The following is a 22972-nucleotide window of genomic DNA, read 5'->3' as shown; positions in this document are numbered from 1 at the left end:
GTTGCTTGAGCCCATGGCAGCCGCATTTGAAGGGCGGATTACGTCTGCCCAACTCCGATGCCCCCTCAGGTCTTAATGGGAGACAAAGGGAAATCCGAGACAGGGTGATAACAAGGGGCCCTCTAACTCAGCAACAAGGCCAGGGGCTACAAGGTAACTTAAAACTAAAGTATGTGCGGAAATACCGCCAGGGAAAAGGACAACCAAAATACCACTTGTCCACTCTCCTACCCGGCACCGCCGAGTTCCGGAGAGGACTTGTGGAAGCGGAACCCTCCGCAAATGCTCCGAAACAGAATACAAAAAAATATAGCGGGCTGAGCCGCAGCACACGGCAGAGCCGCAACTCACGAACACCACACGAGATTCTCTGGCGACCGTGGCGGACAATAGAGGACCAGAGACTTCTTAGGATGAGATGATAACTCCAAGATTCGGGAACTCTGGAAACAGGAATGACCGGACACAGCAGGACAGGAACTGACGTTCAGCAAACCTAAGCAGCATGCAGGAAGCTATAACCGGCGCCTGTGTGAGGCACTGGGAAGGCTTAAAACCTTGACTCCTCCAATCAGAGTTCCAGAGCCTGATTAACATAAATGTCGTGCAGCTGCCTTGCTGCACGACCAGGAAACATGTGCTATAATTAAACTAGATCGACCCTGCAACGGGGAACGCGGTCCGCCCATGGCGTCCCCGTTGCTAGGGTCCTGGCGGTTCGGCGCGCCCGGCGTCCTAGCGTTGCTAGGGAGCCGGCGGCTCAGCGCGCACGGCGTCCTAGCGTTGCTAGGGACCCGGCGGCTCAGCACGCTCGGCGTCCCTAGTTGCTAGGCGCCGGGCTGCGAAGGGAACCCGGACCGCGGCGCCTAACAATATCCCTCAGTTTGGAAAATTTGACCGAGAGAACAGGACATGATACTATAGCACATGGCGAGGAACCGAACCGTACAACATATCAAACAGCATCCAAGAAACTCTTAACAGAAAAACTAATGCTGTTTGCACGAACTGTTTGAACAAGAACCTTGAACACAGCAGGTTGACAGCACCGATGTGGGCATCCAGTGTCCCCTTGAGGATTCAGAGAAATGGATTTATCGGTAAGTACCAAAATCCTCTTTTCTCTTTCATCCACTAGAGGACACTGGAGTCCTACACAGTAGGGGACATCCCAAAGTTATCCCCCAGGGAGGGAGTGCTGTCGGTGGCCTGCAAAACTAAACGTCCGAACTTAGAGTCTCAGGACGAAAAGGTATCAAACTTGTAAAATTTTGCGAACGTGTGGGCTGAGGACCACGTCGCCGCTCTGCAAAGTTGAGTAGTGGAAACACCTCTTGCAGCCACCCATGAGGCACCCACTGATCGTGTAGTATGAGCACCCGTCTGAACCGGAACCTGTTTGCCACAGGAAATATAAGCTTGCTGAATGGGCAAGTCGAATCCATCTAGACAAAGGCTGCTTAGATGCTGGCCAGCCCTTCTTTGGCTTATCATAAAGAACAAACAATAGTCCGACTTTCTGAAGGACGACATAACTTGTACGTATACCCGTAAAGTTCGGACAACATCCAAGGACACTTCCCCATCTGCGAGATCCTGAAAAGATGGGACCACAATTGGCTGGTTTACGTGAAATCCCGAAACCAACCTTAGGAAGGAAATCTGCTTTTGTAAGGAGTTCTGCCCTAACCTCATGAAACATGATAAGGCTCCCAACTCAGAAACATGCCTGGCCGAAACCAAGGCAAGCAATAATGTGACCTTCCAAAATAAATATTTCAGGTCTGTTCTGCCTAAAGGCTCAAAAGTTGGAGATCTCAAACATTCCAACACCAAATTTAAGTCCCATGGCGCAGTGTTAGGACGAAAAGGGGGTTGTATCCTCAGAACCTCCTGTAAAAAGTAGTGATGAGCACCGGAAATTTTTCGGGTTTTGTGTTTTGGTTTTGGGTTCGGTTCCGCGGCCGTGTTTTGGGTTCGAACGCGTTTTGGCAAAACCTCACCGAAATTTTTTTGTCGGATTCGGGTGTGTTTTGGATTCGGGTGTTTTTTTCAAAAAACCCTAAAAAACAACAGCTTAAATCATAGAATTTGGGGGTCATTTTGATCCCAAAGTATTATTAACCTCAATAACCATAATTTCCACTCATTTTCAGTCTATTCTGAACACCTCACACCTCACAATATTATTTTTAGTCCTAAAATTTGCACCGAGGTCGCTGGATGACTAAGCTCAGCGACCCAAGTGGCCGACACAAACACCTGGCCCATCTAGGAGTGGCACTGCAGTGTCACGCAGGATGACCCTTCCAAAAAACACCCCCCAAACAGCACATGACGCAAAGAAAAAAAGAGGCGCAATGAGGTAGCTGTGTGAGTAAGCTAAGCGACCCTAGTGGCCGACACAAACACCTGGCCCATCTAGGAGTGGCACTGCAGTGTCACGCAGGATGGCCCTTCCAAAAAACACCCCCCAAACAGCACATGACGCAAAGAAAAAAAGAGGCGCAATGAGGTAGCTGTGTGACTAAGATAAGCGACCCAAGTGGCCGACACAAACACCTGGCCCATCTAGGAGTGGCACTGCAGTGTCACGCAGGATGGCCCTTCCAAAAACTACTCCCCAAACAGCACATGACGCAAAGAAAAATGAAAGAAAAAAGAGGTGCAAGATGGAATTGTCCTTGGGCCCTCCCACCTACCCTTATGTTGTATAAACAGGACATGCACACTTTAACCAACCCATCATTTCAGTGACAGGGTCTGCCACACGACTGTGACTGAAATGACGGGTTGGTTTGGACCCCCACCAAAAAAGAAGCAATTAATCTCTCCTTGCACAAACTGGCTCTACAGAGGCAAGATGTCCACCTCATCATCATCCTCCGATATATCACCGTGTACATCCCCCTCCTCACAGATTATCAATTCGTCCCCACTGGAATCCACCATCTCAGCTCCCTGTGTACTTTGTGGAGGCAATTGCTGCTGGTGAATGTCTCCAAGGAGGAATTGATTATAATTCATTTTAATGAACATCATCTTCTCCACATTTTCTGGATGTAACCTCGTACGCCGATTGCTGACAAGGTGAGCGGCGGCACTAAACACTCATTCGGAGTACACACTTGTGGGAGGGCAACTTAGGTAGAATAAAGCCAGTTTGTGCAAGGGCCTCCAAATTGCCTCTTTTTCCTGCCAGTATAAGTACGGACTGTCTGACGTGCCTACTTGGATGCGGTCACTCATATAATCCTCCACCATTCTTTCAATGGGGAGAGAATCATATGCAGTGACAGTAGACGACATGTCCGTAATGGTTGTCAGGTCCTTCAGTCCGGACCAGATGTCAGCATCAGCAGTCGCTCCAGACTGCCCTGCATCACCGCCAGCGGGTGGGCTCGGAATTCTGAGCCTTTTCCTCGCACCCCCAGTTGCGGGAGAATGTGAAGGAGGAGATGTTGACAGGTCGCGTTGCGCTTGACTTGACAATTTTCTCACCAGCAGTTCTTTGAACCCCAGCAGACTTGTGTCTGCCGGAAAGAGAGATCCAAGGTAGGTTTTAAATCTAGGATCGAGCACGGTGGCCAAAATGTAGTGCTCTGATTTCAACAGATTGACCACCCGTGAATCCTTGTTAAGCGAATTAAGGGCTCCATCCACAAGTCCCACATGCCTAGCGGAATCGCTCTGTGTTAGCTCCTCCTTCAATGTCTCCAGCTTCTTCTGCAAAAGCCTGATGAGGGGAATGACCTGACTCAGGCTGGCAGTGTCTGAACTGACTTCACGTGTGGCAAGTTCAAAAGGTTGCAGAACCTTGCACAACGTTGAAATCATTCTCCACTGCGCTTGAGACAGGTGCATTCCACCTCCTATATCGTGCTCAGTTGTATAGGCTTGAATGGCCTTTTGCTGCTCCTCCAACCTCTGAAGCATATAGAGGGTTGAATTCCACCTCGTTACCACTTCTTGCTTCAGATGATGGCAGGGCAGGTTCAGGCGTTTTTGGTGGTGCTCCAGTCTTCTGTACGTGGTGCCTGTACGCCGAAAGTGTGCCGCAATTCTTCTGGCCACCGAGAGCATCTCTTGCACGCCCCTCTCGTTTTTTAAATAATTCTGCACCACCAAATTCAAGGTATGTGCAAAACATGGGACGTGCTGGAATTTGCCCAGATTTAATGCACACACAATATTGCTGGCGTTGTCCGATGCCACAAATCCACAGGAGAGTCCAATTGGGGTTAGCCATTCTGCGATGATCTTCCTCAGTTGCCGTAAGAGGTTTTCAGCTGTGTGCGTATTCTGGAAAGCGGTGATACAAAGCGTAGCCTGCCTAGGAAAGAGTTGGCGTTTGCGAGATGCTGCTACTGGTGCCGCCGCTGCTGTTCTTGCGGCGGGAGTCCATACATCTACCCAGTGGGCTGTCACAGTCATATAGTCCTGAGTCTGCCCTGCTCCACTTGTCCACATGTCCGTGGTTAAGTGGACATTGGGTACAACTGCATTTTTTAGGACACTGGTGAGTCTTTTTCTGAGGTCTGTGTACATTTTCGGTATCGCCTGCCTAGAGAAATGGAACCTAGATGGTATTTGGTACCGGGGACACAGTACCTCCAACAAGTCTCTAGTTGGCTCTGCAGTAATGATGGATACCGGAACCACGTTTCTCACCGCCCAGGATGCCAAGGCCTCAGTTATCCGCTTTGCAGCAGGATGACTGCTGTGATATTTCATCTTCCTCGCAAAGGACTGTTGGACAGTCAATTGCTTGGTGGAAGTAGTAAAAGTGGTCTTACGACTTCCCCTCTGGGATGACGATCGACTCCCAGCAGCAACAACAGCAGCGCCAGCAGCAGTAGGCGTTACACGCAAGGATGCATCGGAGGAATCCCAGGTAGGAGAGGACTCATCAGAATTGCCAGTGACATGGCCTGCAGGACTATTGGCATTCCTGGGGAAGGAGGAAATTGACACTGAGGGAGTTGGTGGGGTGGTTTGCGTGAGCTTGGTTACAAGAGGAAGGGATTTACTGGTCAGTGGACTGCTTCCGCTGTCGCCCAAAGTTTTTGAACTTGTCACTGACTTATTATGAATGCGCTGCAGGTGACGTATAAGGGAGGATGTTCCGAGGTGGTTAACGTCCTTACCCCTACTTATTACAGCTTGACAAAGGCAACACACGGCTTGACAAATGTTGTCCGCATTTCTGTTGAAATACTTCCACACTGAAGAGCTGATTTTTTTGGTATTTTCACCAGGCATGTCAATGGCCATATTCCTCCCACGGACAACAGGTGTCTCCCCGGGTGCCTGACTTGAACAAACCACCTCACCATCAGAATCCTCCTGGTCAATTTCCTCCCCAGCGCCAGCAACACCCATATCCTCCTCATCCTGGTGTACTTCAACACTGACATCTTCAATCTGACTATCAGGAACTGGACTGCGGGTGCTCCTTCCAGCACTTGCAGGGGGCGTGCAAATGGTGGAAGGCGCATGCTCTTCACGTCCAGTGTTGGGAAGGTCAGGCATCGCAACCGACACAATTGGACTCTCCTTGTGGATTTGTGATTTCGAAGAACGCACAGTTCTTTGCTGTGCTTTTGCCAGCTTAAGTCTTTTCATTTTTCTAGCGAGAGGCTGAGTGCTTCCATCCTCATGTGAAGCTGAACCACTAGCCATGAACATAGGCCAGGGCCTCAGCCGTTCCTTGCCACTCCGTGTGGTAAATGGCATATTGGCAAGTTTACGCTTCTCCTCCGACGATTTTATTTTAGATTTTTGAGTCCTTTTTTTACTGATATTTGGTGTTTTGGATTTTACATGCTCTGTACTATGACATTGGGCATCGGCCTTGGCAGACGACATTGATGGCATTTCATCGTCTCGGCCATGACTAGTGGCAGCAGCTTCAGCACGAGGTGGAAGTGGATCTTGATCTTTCCCTATTTTTGGAACCTCAACATTTTTGTTCTCCATATTTTAATAGGCACAACTAAAAGGCACCTCAGGTAAACAATGGAGATGGATGGATACTAGTATACTCATGGATGACGAGCGACTGCCGACACAGAGGTAGCTACAGCCGTGGACTACCGTACTGCGTCTGCTAGTATAGACTGGATGATAATGATATAAAAAATATATATATATCACTACTGCAGGACAGGTATATATTGTATAATGACGGACCTGCTGGACACTGTCAGCACTGCAGACTCCTAAACTACTAGTATGAAGAAGATAGAAAAAAAAAAAAAAACACCACAGGTAGGTATACAATTATGGACGAGCGACTGCCGACACAGAGGTAGCTACAGCCGTGGACTACCGTACTGCGTCTGCTAGTATAGACTGGATGATAATGATATAAAAAATATATATATATATATAATCACTACTGCAGGACAGGTATATATTATATAATGACGGACCTGCTGGACACTGTCAGCACTGCAGACTCCTAAACTACTAGTATGAAGAAGATAGAAAAAAAAAAAAACCACCACAGATAGGTATACAATTATGGACGAGCGACTGCCAGTGCCGACACAGAGGTAGCTACAGCTGTGGACTACCGTACTGCGTCTGCTAGTATAGACTGGATGATAATGATATAAAAAATATATATATATCACTACTGCAGGACAGGTATATATTGTATAATGACGGACCTGCTGGACACTGTCAGCACTGCAGACTCCTAAACTACTAGTATGAAGAAGATAGAAAAACAAAAACCACCACAGGTAGGTATACAATTATGGACGAGCGACTGCCGACACAGAGGTAGCTACAGCCGTGGACTACCGTACTGCGTCTGCTAGTATAGACTGGATGATAATGATATAAAAAATATATATATATCACTACTGCAGTACAGGTATATATTGTATAATGATGGACCTGCTGGACACTGTCAGCACTGCAGACTCCTAAACTACTAGTATGAAGAAGATAGAAAAAAAAAAACCCACCACAGGTAGGTATACAATTATGGACGAGCGACTGCCGACACAGAGGTAGCTACAGCCGTGGACTACCGTACTGCGTCTGCTAGTATAGACTGGATGATAATGATATAAAAAAATATATATATATATCACTACTGCAGGACAGGTATATATTGTATAATGACGGACCTGCTGGACACTGTCAGCACTGCAGACTCCTAAACTACTAGTATGAAGAAGATAGAAAAAAAAAAACCACCACAGGTAGGTATACAATTATGGACGAGCGACTGCCGACACAGAGGTAGCTACAGCCGTGGACTACCGTACTGCGTCTGCTAGTATAGACTGGATGATAATGATATAAAAAATATATATATATATCACTACTGCAGGACAGGTATATATTATATAATGACGGACCTGCTGGACACTGTCAGCACTGCAGACTCCTAAACTACTAGCATGAAGAAGATAGAAATATAATGAATGACGGACCTGCTGGACACTGTCAGCAGAATGCGTTTATAGAATAAAAAAAAAAAACACCACACGAGTGTTTAACTTTTTCAGGCAGACAATATACTGGTGGTCACTGCTGGTCAGTCACACTGGCACTCTGGCAGCAAAAGTGTGCACTGTTAAATATGTACTCCTGCTATAACTGCTCCCCAGTCTCCCCCACAATTAAGCTGTGTGAGCAGTGAGCACTACTCAGCACAGTCAGATATACATAGATGATATTATCATGCAGCACACTGAGGCTGAGCACAGATATGGTATGTGACTGTGTATCGTTTTTTTTCAGGCAGAGAACGGATTATATTAAATAATAAATAAAACTGGTGGTCACTAGTATAACTATCAGCAAAACTCTGCACTCTCTGAGTACTCCTAATGCTCCAGTAAATCAAGTGTCTCACTCTCTATCTAAATGGAGAGGACGCCAGCCACGTCCTCTCCCTATCAATCTCAATGCACGTGTGAAAATGGCGGCGACGCGTGGCTCCTTATATAGAATCCGAGTCTCGCGATAGAATACGAGCCTTGCGAGAATCCGACAGCGGGATGATGACGTTCGGGCGCGCTCGGGTTAGCCGAGCAAGGCGGGAAGATCCGAGTCTGCCTCGGACCCGTGTAAAAAGCGTGAAGTTCGGGGGGGGTTCGGTTTCCGAGAAACCGAACCCGCTCATCACTAGTAAAAAGGTTTGAACCTCTGACAAGAATGCTAACCGCTTGTTGAAATAGGATGGAGAGAGACGAAATTTGAACCTTCAGAGAGCCCAGCCTCAGTCCTACATCTAGACCGGCCTGATGGAAAAGTAGAAGTCTGGATAAGTGGAAGTTCGTCGAATTCCACCAATGTTCTTGACACGAGTCCATGTACCTCTTCCAAATCCTGTAGTAGTGCATGGCTGTGACCGGCTTCCAAGCGGCAAACATCATAGGAATGGCCGTTCTTCGTATCCCTCTATTTCTTAAGATCCGGGTTTCAATAGCCACGCCGTTAAACGCAGCCTGTGCAGGTGTGGGTGTTGGAACAGTCCCTGAGATAGCAGGTCCTCCCTCTAAGGTAACCGCCAAAGATCTTCCACTAGTAACCCTCGCAGGTCTGAGTAACAACCCCTGCGGGGCCAATCTAGTGCGATTAGAAATGCCCACACTCGTTCTCGTTTCAACCGTTTCAGAACCCTGGGTATGAGTGGGAAAGGTGGAAAAATGTAAACCCTCCTGTAACACCAAGGAAGTGTTAATGCGTCCACTCCTTCTGCTGCTGGATCTTTTGTCCTGGACACATATCTGGGCAGCTGATGGTTTTGCCAAGACGCCATTAGATCGACTTGAGGTAGACCCCATCTCCTCACCACCATGTCGAAAATCCGTGAATGTAGACACCACTCTCCCGGATGCATGTCCTGGCGGCTGAGATAATCTGCTTCCCAGTTTTCCACACCTGGAATGAACACTGCCGAGAGGATGATGTTTCGCCTTTCTGTCCACAACAAGATCTTTGTGGCTTCCTTTAACGCCATCCTGCTCCTTGTTCCTACTTGATGGTTTATGTAAGCCGTCATCGTGACATTGTCCGACTGTATCTTTAAGTGTTGACCCATGACTAGGTCTGCGGCTAAGAGAAGCGCATTGTAAACTGCTCTCAGTTGGAGAATGTTTATGGGTAGGCTGCTCTCCTGTAACGTCCATCCTTTATGTCCATGGATACCATGACCCCTCCATGTTCTAAACCCACAATAACTGACTGGATTTATTCCATCTTGAATCTGCAAACCGTTAGGAATTTGTTCCACTAGGACGGCACCCCAACCTCTGAGACTGGCGTCCGTTGTCAGGATCCTCCAATCCCAAATGCCGAATCTCTTGCCTGCTGCGAGATTCTTGTGCAACGACCACTAAATCAAGTAGGTTCGTATGCGCGGTGGAAGCTGGATTCTTCGATGTAGAAGCCAGTGCGAACCTGCTCCCTGAGCAATGAGTTTCATCTGCAATTGTCAGGAATGAAGTCCCCCGTACCGGAGAGCTGCGAATGACGCCACCCTCTTCTCGAGAAGTAGCACAGAGGTGTAGAGAACCCGTCTGTGTCCTTAGTACCTGAGCCACTAACCTCTGTGGGTCCTAGATCTAGTTCTCTGGTAGGAATACTCTTAATTGTATCGTGTCCAAGATGAGACCGAGGAATTGAATCCGTTGAGTTGGCATGAGGTTGGATTTCTGGAAGTTCACAATCCACCCATGTTGAATGAGAAATTGATGAGATGTCTGAGCATCCTTTATCAGCTGTTTCTGAGATGAGGCCTTGATCAGTAGATCGTCTAGATAAGGTATGATCGTGACCCCTGTCTCAATCCTGTCACCACTATTGCTATGATCTTTATAAAGATTCTTGGAGCTGATGATAGACTGAATGGCAGGGCCCTGATTCGGTAGTGATCCCACACCGGTGCAAATCTTAACTAAGCTTGGTGATGGGTCCAAATCGGGATATGAAGGTATTTTGCACTACCAAAAGTTTTGAATAAAATCCCGTTCCTCATTGAGAATCCGGGACTGGCGACTTAACCCTTTGTATGCAGGAGTCTTTGAAGTTGCCTCCTGTAACGCTCCTGCTCACAATGGGCACCTAGGCCCTCGCGCTGCAAATAAATGGACTGTGCGGACGCTCTTGTAACTATCCTGTAACCCTGGGAAATATTGTTGACCCAGACGTCCGGTGATGTTTTGGCCCAGGCGTCCCGAAAACCTTCCAACTCTGCGCCCCCCAAGGGGGACCCCAGGTGAGCAGGAAAACCGCCATGCCACGGGTTTGTCAGCAGGTCTGTCCTGCTTTTCTTTATTTTCTTTATTTTATTTACTTTGATTTAGACCGTTTGTTCTGTCACAGCGCCAGCAGAAGGAGGGGGGCGGCGGGGAAGCTGCGCAGCTGAGACCCAGGGCTTAGAGCCAGAAAGTAGCAGCGTTGTGTGCGGTCCGCGGGAGGAAGTCTGTCAAACTGCCTCCTGGATCCATGAAGAAGCTATGGTTACCATAAGTGTAACTGTAACTAGGGCCCCTTTACAACCAGTACTCACTGCTGACTCTGTGCTCCGGATTCTGAGGAGAGATGCAGATCCCCTGTAGTAGGTTGCTAAACTGAGAAATTTCGATCCCATACAAATTAGACGCTCCACAAAAAACACACTACTACTTATATATGATCCCTAAAAATAAACTTCTGCTTGTTACTTTTAATAACACTATAGTGATGTGTGTAATAACTCTCTTCATGTGATGTTTGTCATGGATAACCTTGTGTTATAAACACCCAACTGAGAACAGGGCAGATGGCGGAGGAGGGTGTAGGATAAAAGATTGCTGTAGTGACTGAGCAAGGAGAATATGTGACTTCTGTAATAAGTGTTTATTACTCACCTGTGCTGATATCTTTAGGGATCTCCTCCTCCTTACACTGCAGATCACCCCTCACATACGTCTCTTCTTCTCCCTCTATATCTTCTGCCTTTATATCAGTGACATACGTCTCTTCTTCTCCCTCTATATCTTCTGCCTTTATATCAGTCACATACGTCTCTTCTTCTCCCGCTATATCTTCTGTCTGTATATCAGTCACATATGTCTCTTCTTCTCCTTCTATATCTTCTGCCTTTATATCAGTCACATACGTCTCTTCTTCTCCCTCTATATCTTCTGCCTTTATATCAGTCACATACGTCTCTTCTTCTCCCTCTGCATCTTCTGCCTTCATATCAGTCACATACGTCTCTTCTTCTCCCTCTGTATCTTCTGCCTTCATATCAGTCACATACGTCTCTTCTTCTCCCTCTATATCTTCTGCCTTTATATCAGTCACATACGTCTCTTCTTCTCCCTCTGTATCTTCTGCCTTCATATCAGTCACATACGTCTCTTCTTCTCCCTCTGTATCTTCTGCCTTCAAATCAGTCACATACGTCTCTTCTTCTCCCTCTATATCTTCTGCCTTTATATCAGTCACATACGTCTCTTCTTCTCCCTCTATATCTTCTGCCTTTATATCAGTCACATACGTCTCTTCTTCTCCCTCTATATCTTCTGCCTTTATATCAGTCACATACGTCTCTTCTTCTCCCTCTATATCTTCTGCCTTTATATCAGTCACATACGTCTCTTCTTCTCTCTCTATATCTTCTGCCTTTATATCAGTCACATACGTCTCTTCTTCTCCCGCTATATCTTCTGCCTTCATATCAGTCACATACGTCTCTTCTTCTCCCTCTATATCTTCTGCCTTTATATCAGTCACATACGTCTCTTCTTCTCCTTCTATATCTTCTGCCTTTATATCAGTCACATACGTCTCTTCTTCTCTCTCTATATCTTCTGCCTTTATACCAGTCACATACGTCTCTTCTTCTCCCGCTATATCTTCTGCCTTCATATCAGTCACATACGTCTCTTCTTCTCCCTCTATATCTTCTGCCTTTATATCAGTCACATACGTCTCTTCTTCTCTCTCTGTATCTTCTGCCTTTATATCAGTCACATACGTCTCTTCTTCTCCCTCTGTATCTTCTGCCTTTATATCAGTCACATACGTCTCTTCTTCTCCCTCTGTATCTTTTATTTTAATATTATTTAATTGGGCTTCACGCTATGTAAACAAGACAAATATAATGACACACAGCTTCTCTAAACATCATATAGTGACAGTCACTTCGGTATATTGGGGAGACCCTAAATCCCACCTACCTGATCCTCCTGTGGGATCCTGTGATTCTCCTCTGTACATTCCTGGGAATACAGAGGACGGGGACATCTCTCTGGGGTATCTCTGTTACTGGGCCCATCTGTAGGAGACACACAGTGACTGAGTACAGTGTATATATGTGATTATCAGGTGATGTGTGTATATAGGGGTCCCCATACCTGCTCTCCCCTGTACAATACATGACAGTCTCCTCTTACCTAGTGATGTGAGGGGCCGGTGATTCTCCATCATCACGTCCTTGTACAGAACCCTGTGTTCCTCTATATACTCCCCCTCCTGCATGGAGACATAGACAGTGACATCCTGACACCTTATAGGAACCTGACACACACAGTGATACAGTCATCACCCAGACACATCCCCTGGTGTTACTGTATAATGTCCCATTCCCAGCAGTCACCTCTCCAGTCATCACCCAGACACCTCCCCTGGTGTTATTGTATAATGTCCCATTCCCAGCAGTCACCTCTCCAGTCATCACCCAGACACGTCCCCTGGTGTTACTGTATAATGTCCCATTACTAGCAGTCACCTCTCCAGCCATCACCCAGACACATCCCCCAGTGTTACTGTATATTGCCCTATTCCCAGCAGTCACCTCTCCAGTCATCACCCAGACACGTCCCCTGGTGTTACTGTATAATGCCCCATTCCCAGCAGTCACCTCTCCAGTCATCACCCAGACACATCCCCTGGTGTTACTGTATAATGTCCCATTCCCAACAGTCACCTCTCCAGTCATCACCCGGAAACATCCACCGGTGTTACTGTATAATGTCCCATTCCCAGCAGTCACCTCTCCAGTCATCACCCACACACGTCCCCTGGTGTTACTATATAATGCCCCATTTCCAGCAGTCACCTCTCCAGTCATCACCCAGACACATCCCCCGGTGTTACTGTATAATGTCCCATTCTCAGCAGTCACCTCTCCAGTCATCACCCAGACACGTCCCCTGGTGTTACTGTATAATGTCCCATTCCCAGCAGTCACCTCTCCAGTCATCACCCAGACACGTCCCCTGGTGTTACTGTATAATGCCCCATTCCCAGCAGTCACCTCTCCAGTCATCACCCAGACACATCCCCTGGTGTTACTGCATAATGTCCCATTCCCAACAGTCACCTCTCCAGTCATCACCCAGAAACATCCACTGGTGTTACTGTATAATGTCCCATTCCCAGCAGTCACCTCTCCAGTCATCACCCAGACACGTCCCCCGGTGTTACTGTATAATGTCCCATTTCCGGCAGTCACCTCTCCAGCCATCACCCAGACACGTCCCCCGGTGTTACTGTATAAAGTCCCATTCCCAGCAGTCACCTCCCCAGTCATCACCCAGACACGTTCCCTGGTGTTACTGTATAATGTCCCATTCCCAGCAGTCACCTCTCCAGTCATCACCCAGAAACATCCACTGGTGTTACTGTATAATGTCCCATTCCCAGCAGTCACCTCTCCAGTCATCACCCACACACGTCCCCTGGTGTTACTATATAATGCCCCATTTCCAGCAGTCACCTCTCCAGTCATCACCCAGACACATCCCCCGGTGCTACTTTATAATGTCCCATTCTCAGCAGTCACCTCTCCAGTCATCACCCAGACACGTCCCCTGGTGTTACTGTATAATGTCCCATTCCCAGCAGTCACCTCTCCAGTCATCACCCAGACACGTCCCCTGGTGTTACTGTATAATGCCCCATTCCCAGCAGTCACCTCTCCAGTCATCACCCAGACACATCCCCTGGTGTTACTGTATAATGTCCCATTCCCAGCAGTCACCTCTCCAGTCATCACTGTCATGAATCTGCATTCTCCATCGCATCACTACTGTGGAACTACAGGTTCCAGCAGTTCATTTCTGTTCCAGTTCTAGTTTTCAGTCTACTGCAGCCTGGAGTACACAGTGCTTCAGCTAACTCACAGCTGATCTGAACACCTAATCCAGCGGGGTGTGCTCTCACAGAGATGCCACACCCAATCATCACAGACCAAGGGGTATAAACTCCAGTTCCTGGCTCAGTCTCATCGCCTTGGACAACACGTCACATTCTGTGAACAGGCGTCTCCTGTTTGCAGTCCTCTGTCTGCAGAGATACCCCTGTGTATTGGACCTGTGGAACTACAGGTCCCAGCAGTTCCAGTTCAGTTCCAGTTTCCAGTTCCAGGTTCCAGTCTTCAATTCTTTGTTTCCAGCAATCTCCTATTTCTGGCATCTCCAAGTTGTTTCCCTGTTCCAGTGTTCCTGTGGAACTACAAGTAGCAGCTACCACTCCAGCTCTCCTGCGAGTCACATTCAGTGTGCAAGTTCCTGTGTTCCAGTCTCCAGTCTTCATTGTTCCAGTTTGCTACAAACTCTAGCCACAGTCTGCTACACCAATCTGCAGTAAGAGACTTTCCTCAGGTGTTTTCTCAGTTCTCAGCACTTAACATCTTGCTGTGTTGGGACTGTCTCCTGCTAGGGCCTTGCTTGGCTTAAAGACGTATGCTTCTACAGAGACTGTGTGCTTTGATGGCTATTCGTTATATACCAGAGTTTTGTTTGCTGCATCTGATTTCATTATTGCCTTATCATTTATTTCAAGTTTCAAGCTCATCTTCATTGCTTATTTGTTACCAGTGACTTTTGAAATATTCATTTATCGGATTAAGTTATTATTCATTGTTCCTGTCATCGGTTATCCCTGTGTGATAATAAATATCAAGCGCACATGCGCTGAACTTTTGTCCGTTTCCCAGTTTCCTCTATCACTCCTACACTGACCCACTAGTGCCCCTCCGGGGACATACTAAATTAGAATCCTGACAATCACCCAGAAACATCCACTGGTGTTACTGTATAATGTCCCATTCCCAGCAGTCACCTCTCCAGTCATCACCCAGACACGTCCCCCGGTGTTACTGTATAATGTCCCATTTCCGGCAGTCACCTCTCCAGCCATCACCCAGACACGTCCCCCGGTGTTACTGTATAAAGTCCCATTCCCAGCAGTCACCTCCCCAGTCATCACCCAGACACGTTCCCTGGTGTTACTGTATAAAGTCCCATTCCCAGCAGTCACTTCTCCAGTCATCACCCAGACACGTTCCCTGGTGTTACTGTATAATGTCCCATTCCCAGCAGTCACCTCTCCAGTCATCACCCAGACACATCCCCTGGTGCTACTGTACTCCTAAGTCTCCTCAGACCCCAGTCACTTCCCTGTAATATAACTATAGAGATATAAGTGACGTCACTGTGGCGCTCCCAGATCCCCTCACCTCCCCAGTCATGTCCCTGTGTTCTTACTATAGATATAAGTGACGTTATTGTGACGCTCCCAGATCCCCTCACCTCCCCAGTCATGTCCCTGTATTATTACTATAGATATAAGTGATGTCACTGTGACACTCCCAGATCCCCTCACCTCCCCAGTCATGTCCCTGTATTATTACTATAGATATAAGTGACGTTATTGTGACACTTCCAGATCCCCTCACCTCCCCAGTCATTTTCCTGTATTATTACTATAGATAGAAGTGATGGCACTGTGACGCTCCCAGATCCCCTCACCTCCCCAGTCATGTCCCGGTATTATTACTATAGATATAAGTGATGTCACTGTGACACTCCCAGATCTCCTCACCTACCCAGTCATGTCCCTGTTTTATTACTATAGATATAAGTGACATTATTGTGACGCTCCCAGATCCCCTCACCTCCCCAGTCATGTCCCTGTATTATTACTATACATATAAGTGACGTTATTGTGACATTCCCAGATCCCCTCACTTCCCCAGTCATGTCCCTGTATTATTACTATAGATATAAGTGACGTTATTGTGACGCTCCCAGATCCCCTCACCTCCCCAGTCATGTCCCTGTACTATTACTATAGTACCCTAGTGATCTGAAGGCCTTGGGACACTATGAGGGGGCAAATCAATGAATGAATGTGTAGATCTATAAGGTAATAGAGATGCTGCCAACTGATGTACACCATATATGTGATAATAACTTGGATCTTTCTAGTGATCCAATAATGTATAGTGTGTTTATGCATGTTAATATTCTGTGCCTGCTGAAGGTGAGGGGACTCTGGCAAGCGCAGCGGAGATCGTGGAGAAGCTTCCAGAGATCCCGTGTGCTAAGAGAGGTGGCTGGGCGCGTGTAGTGGCGGTTTTGTTGGTGGGCTGACTAAGGGGAGAGAAAAAGGCTGGCGGCTGAGACATGGGAGCTTACAGGAAGGCGGTTCCCTGCGAGTGAGAGAGCCCCTGTGGGGGAAAGGAATTGGATGTCTCCCGCTGCTGGTGAGAAGCGCTGTGTTAGTTTCCCCTGGTGGACGCCGAGCAGGGACGTCCCGGTACCTGGTTGTCATGGAGAGTGCTGGGAGGCGGAGCGCTGGCGGGGCAGGCAGTACATGGGAGGAGACCGCAGTGCGGGCAGCAGCTACCAGGAGTCCAACTGTAGCAGACAGTCCCCCCCCCCGAGGCAGAGCTGTGTCCCTCATCCCATCCAACCTGCAGGAAGAGCCCGGTTGTTGGTGGAGGTGGAGTCGGGGGGAGGACCATACCGGGCACACTATCATTGTAAGTGCAGGATGCCCCCATATAAATCCTGCTAGTCTGCATACTCCCCTATCATCCTTTAACTATTAAAGTACCAGTCCCCAGCACAGTAGCACAGGGACCAGCAGCATTGGTGGATCTGAGGAGTATAAATATCACCTCTAGAGACTCCATATCCATTAGATAATGCCCAGCCGGGTAGCAGTCATACAGAGTGCGGTGGTGTATAATGATGAAAGCAGCTCGGAGAGAGCGCAGGGTCACCTAAACTTGGAAATTATACACTAGGGAGACTAAGCACCACTCACCTATCAGAGACAGGTGCCAATAACAGGGACTTCTGTATGTTCTGGAGCCACCCCCACGGATCTACAGTGGGGCTATGCTTATCCTGGGACAGGTAACACAGATCATCACCCCACTATATGTAACGAGCAGACCACGGGTGTCAGGGATTCCAGGGTGGAGAGCTCCACGTACTACCTTCCTGTTTCAGGTTGTCTAGGAGCGCTACAATTAGATCTTCCATGGAAACCATGCTATTCATTGCCGTGAAGTAGGGATTGCTCAACAATCGTGAGGACAATTGCTCCAAGTGGAGACCCATATAACCCAGAGTACTTCTTATACACAGACACGAAAGGGCCCCAACCGTGCACGATTATAGGAAGAGAACCCGGGTGGTTTTTCAAACGCAGTCCTACAACTTTCTTGTGGAATCGTATTTTCTGTATTGCATGCATTACCTTATGTATAGGTGGGGTATATTATTATGTATAGGTGGGGTATATTATTATGTATAGGTGGGGTATATTATTATGTATAGGTGGGGTATATTATTATGTATAGGTGGGGTATATTATTATGTATAGGTGGGGTATATTATTATGTATAGGTGGGGTATATTATTATGTATAGGTGGGGTATATTATTATGTATAGGTGGGGTATATTATTATGTATAGGTGGGGTATACTATTATGTATAGGTGGGGTATATTATTATGTATAGGTGGGGTATATTATTATGTATAGGTGGGGTATATTATTATGTATAGGTGGGGTATATTATTATGTATAGGTGGGGTATATTATTATGTATAGGTGGGGTATATTAGTAGAACGGTTCATGGTTTGAGTATTATATGATATAACTGTATAAGGTGGCCTATAACTTCTTGCATATTAAAACTAGTATACTTACCGGTGGAACTGTCTCCGTATCTGTGGAAGAGCCTGAAATCACAAAGGAAAGGTACGATAGGTAAATGTGCATAGTCCTATCTGGTTACATCACATACTAATGTTATAGGCGACCACTACAGGGGTAGGGTATTTCCTAAGCGATTAGAGTATTGGGCTCTAAATAGCTTGGGTGGAGGCACATTGCACATATAAACTATACCCCCAGGTAAAAAAGGGGTTACATTACTATAGATATGTGATGTCACTGTGACACTCCCAGATCCCCTCACCTCCCCAGTCATGTCCCTGTATTATTACTATAGATATGTGATGTCACTGTGACACTCCCAGTTCCACTCACCTCGCCAGTCATGTCCCTATATTATTACTATAGCTATAAGTGACGTCACTGTGACACTCCCAGATCCCCTCAACTCCCCAGTCAGGTCCCTGAATTATTACTAGAGATATAAGTGATGCCACTGTGATGCTCTCAGATCTCGTCACCTCCCCAGTCATGTCCCTGTATTATTACTATAAATATAAGTGAAGTTATTGTGACGCTCCCAGATCCCCTCTCCTCCCCAGTCATGTTCCTGTATTATTACTAGTGTTATAAGTGAAGTCACTGTAACACTCCAAGATACCCTCACCTCCCCAGTCATGTCCCTGTATTATTACTATAGATATAAGTGATGTCACTGTGACAGTCCCAGATCCCCTCACCTCCCCAGTAATGTCCCTATATTATTACTATAGATATAAGTGATGTCACTGTGACACTCCCAGATCCCCTCACCGCCCCAGTCATGTCCCTGTATTATTACTATAAATATAAGTGAAGTTATTGTGACGCTCCCAGATCCCCTCACCTCCCAAGTCATGTCCCTGTATTATTACTAGTGTTATAAGTGAAGTCACTGTAACACTCCCAGATACCCTCACCTCCCCAGTCATGTCCCTATATTATTACTATAGATATAAGTGATGTCACTGTGACACTCCCAGATCCCCTCACCTCCCCAGTCATGTCCCTATATTATTACTATAGATATAAGTGATGTCACTGTGACACTCCCAGATCCCCTCACCTCCCCAGTCATGTCCCTGTATTATTACTATAGATATAAGTGATATCACAGTGACGCTCCCAGGTGTGTGATATACATTTGCTTCATACTGAGCAATATTTTCAATCCCCACAATTATATATAATAAAATTAATAATAATAACAACAACAACAACAACAACACTAAAGGCTGCACCCCAGTATAAAAATAATAACAGATGTCTTTAAAAGCAGGACACCTCAGGCCATTCCTCCAGTATTGTAGGACATCACCACCACTCCCAATGTATAATAATAATACCAGGACACCACAAGCTGCTGTCCCTGTATAATAATAACAGTACACAAAAACCTGCTCCCGCTGTATAACACTAATAACAACAGGACACCACAGGCCGATCTCTGTGTATAATAATAATAATAATAATAATAATAACAACTGGACACCACAGGCTGCTCCCTCTATGGGGGTCATTCCGAGTTGTTCGCTCGCAAGCTGCTTTTAGCAGCTTTGCACACGCTAAGCCGCCGCCTACTGGGAGTGAATCTTAGCATAGTAAAATTGCGAACGAAAGATTCTCAATATTGCGATTAGACCTCTCTTAGCAGTTTCTGAGTAGCTTCAAACTTACTCGGCATCTGCGATCAGTTCAGTGCTTGTCGTTCCTGGTTTGACGTCACAAACACACCCAGCGTTCGCCCAGACACTCCTCCGTTTCTCCAGCCACTCCCGCGTTTTTCCCAGAAACGGTAGCGTTTTTTCGCACACACCCATAAAACGGCCAGTTTCCGCCCAGAAACACCCACTTCCTGTCAGTCACATTACGATCACCAGAACAAAGAAAAAAAACGTGAGTAAAATTCCTAACTGCATAGCAAATTTACTTGGCGCAGTCGCACTGCGGACATTGCGCATGTGCATTCGCGACTAATCGCTCCGTTGCGCGAAAAAAATAACAAGCGAACAACTCGGAATGACCCCCTATATAATAACAATAACAACAACAGGACACCACAGGCTGCTCCCCCTTTATAATAACAATAACAGGACACCACAGATTGCTCCCCCTGTATAAGAAGAAGAAGAAGAAGAAGAAGAAGAAGAAGAAGAAGAAGAAGAAGAAGAAGAAGAAGAAGAAGAACAACAGGACACCACAGGCCGCTCCCCCTGTATTATAATAATAATAATAATAATAATAATACTAACAGGACACCACAGGCCGCTCCCTCAGTATAATAATGACAGGACACCATAGGCTGCAGCCCCTGTATAATAATAACAACAACAACAACAGGACACCACAGGCTGCTCCCCCTGTATAGTAATAATAACAGGACACCACATGCTGCTCCCCGTGTAATAATAATAATAATAATAAGAACAACAGGACACCACAGGCCGCTCCCCCTGTATTATAATAATAATAATAATAATAATAATAATACTAACAGGACACCACAGGCCGCTCCCTCAGTATAATAATGACAGGACACCATAGGCTGCAGCCCCTGTATAATAATAACAACAACAGGACACCACAGGCTGCTCCCCCTGTATAGTAATAATAACAGGACACCACATGCTGCTCCCCCTGTGTAATAATAATAATAACAGGACACCACAGGCTGCTCCCCCTGTATAATAATAAGAACAGGACACCACAGGCTGCTCCCCCTGTATAGTAATAATAACAGGACACCACAGGCTGCTCCCACTGTGTAATAATAATAATAACTGGACACCACAGGCTGCTCCCCCTGTATAATAATAATATCAGGACACCACAGGCTGCTCCCCCTGTATAGTAAGACGCCATTACCTGATCTGCACGGACACTGGGAGGCTGCAGCAGTCGTTGAAAACTCACTTCCTGTATGTGGAACGCCCAGTCCGGAAGTAAGGTGGAACGCACAGGTCGGAAGTAGGGCATGATTGGCAAAGGCTGCTTACGGGTAACTAGCCCCTCCCCTCCTTCACCCCGCCCTCTGTAATTACTATTAAAATAAATGTCCTCAGTGCAGGAGGCCGGCGGCCATTTTCTTGTAGACCAGTCAGGCAGCAGCAATAGGTTCCCTGGCCGTGTAGGGACGTCAGGAGCGGCGGCCATTTTCCCCTGGTCTGAGCTCTGCCTTCCTTCTATCATTCCCACAAGGCAGCAGGAGCAGAGAGCAGCCATTGCTGTGTCTGGCAGCAGGTAATGATATTATTATTATTATTATTATTATTATTCTATAGGCTGAGCAGCTCTGGTGTCAGGTTCTGTACTACAGGGGGAGCAGCCTCTGGTGCCTTGTTATAGTGCAGCTGGAGCAGCCTCTGGTGCTGCATTATCCCTATACAGGTGGCTGACACTCTAGTGTCCTATTACTGTAATACAGGTGGCGCAGACCCCGCCGTTACCGTAATTCAGGTGGTGCAGTCCCCGCCGTTACCGTAATACAGGTGGCGCACACCCCGCCGTTACCGTAATGCAGGTGGCGCAGACCCCGCCGTTACCGTGACAGGTGGCGCGGACCCCGCCGTCACCGTGATACAGGTGGCGCGGACCCCGCCATTACTGTGATACAGGTGGCGCGGACCCCGCCGTTACCGTAATACAGGTGACACGGACCCTACCGTTACAGTAATACAGGTGGCGCAGACCCCGTCGTTACCGTAATACAGGAGGCACAAGACCCCGCCGTTACCATAATACAGGTGACGCAGCCCCCGCCGTTACCGTAAAACAGGTGGCGCTGACCCCGCCGTTACCGTAATACAGGTGGCGCATACCCCGCCGTTACCGTAATACAGGTGGCGCAGACCCCGCCATTACCGTAATACAGGTGGCGCAGACCCCGCCGTTACCGTAATACAGGTGGCGCAGGCCCCGCCGTTACCATAATACAGGTGGCGCAGACCCCGCCGTTACTGTAATACAGGTGGTGCAGACCCCGCCGTTACCGTAATACAGGTGGCACACACCCCACCGTTACCGTAATACAGGTGGCGCAGATCCCGCCGTTACCATAATACAGGTGGCGCAAACCCTGCCATTATCGTAATACAGGTGGCTCAGACCCCGCCGTTACCGTAATGCAGGTGGTGCAAACCCCGCCGTTACCGTAATACAGGTGGCGCAGACCCCACCGTTACCGTAATACAGGTGGCGCAGACCCCGCCATTACCGTAGTACAGATAGCGCAAACCCCGCCGTTACCATTATACAGGTGGCGCACACCCCGCAGTTACCGTAATACAGGTGGCGCAGGTCTCGCTGTTACTGTAATACAGGTGGCACAGACATCGCCATTACCGTAATACAGATGGCGCACACCCCGCCATTACCATAATAAGGGTGATGCAGACCTCGCCATTACCGTAATAAGGGTGGTGCAGACCACACCGTTACCGTACTAACGGTGGCACAGACCTCGACGTTACTGTAATACGGGTGGCGCAGACCACACCGTTACCGTAATACGGGTGGCACAGACCTTGCCGTTACCATAATACAGGTGGCACAGACCCCGCCGTTACTTTAATACAGGTGGCACATACCCCACCATTACCATAATACAGGTGGTGCAGACCTCGCCGTTACCCTAATACAGGTGGCGCAGACCCCGGCGTTACCCTAATACGGGTGGCGCAGACACCGCCGTTACCGTAATACAGAGGGCGCAGCCCCCGCCGTTACCGTAATACAGGTGGAGCAGACCCCACCGTTACCGTAATACAGGTGGTCAGAACCCGTCATTATCGTAACTGTATACACAAGACATTACAGGTGTTCTGTCCTGTGGCATTGTACTATACAGGGGTAGCGGCCTGTATTGTCTTGCTATACAGAGATAGAGGCCTGTGGTTTAATACTATGCAGAGGGAGTGCATTAATATATAGGGGGAGCGGCCTGTGTTGTCATAATATACAGGGGGAGCGACCTGTGTTGTCATAGTATACAGGGGGAGTG

The 22972-nt window shown here is 47.5% G+C and overlaps 1 protein-coding gene across 1 annotated transcript in view; it reads right to left on the bottom strand.

Annotated features, from left to right (window-relative positions):
* The window catches only part of LOC134984869 (zinc finger protein 135-like), a 53339-nt gene extending 32424 nt beyond the window's left edge, over positions 1-20915 (bottom strand). The window contains exons 1-5 of the mRNA XM_063950348.1: positions 20839-20915; positions 17968-17999; positions 12411-12489; positions 12195-12292; positions 10878-12096 (exon numbers count right to left, since the gene is read on the bottom strand). Coding sequence (XP_063806418.1) covers positions 10878-12096; positions 12195-12292; positions 12411-12444 — 1351 coding nt within the window. The 5' untranslated portion in view covers positions 12445-12489; positions 17968-17999; positions 20839-20915. The remainder of the gene's footprint in view (positions 1-10877; positions 12097-12194; positions 12293-12410; positions 12490-17967; positions 18000-20838) is intronic.
* Between the last annotated feature and the right edge of the window lie 2057 nt (positions 20916-22972).

Source organism: Pseudophryne corroboree (assembly GCF_028390025.1).
Source record: "Pseudophryne corroboree isolate aPseCor3 chromosome 3 unlocalized genomic scaffold, aPseCor3.hap2 SUPER_3_unloc_9, whole genome shotgun sequence".
NCBI lineage: Eukaryota > Metazoa > Chordata > Amphibia > Anura > Myobatrachidae > Pseudophryne > Pseudophryne corroboree.
Note: the sequence above shows the minus strand (reverse complement) of the source record. Positions and strands in the feature narration are given on the sequence as shown.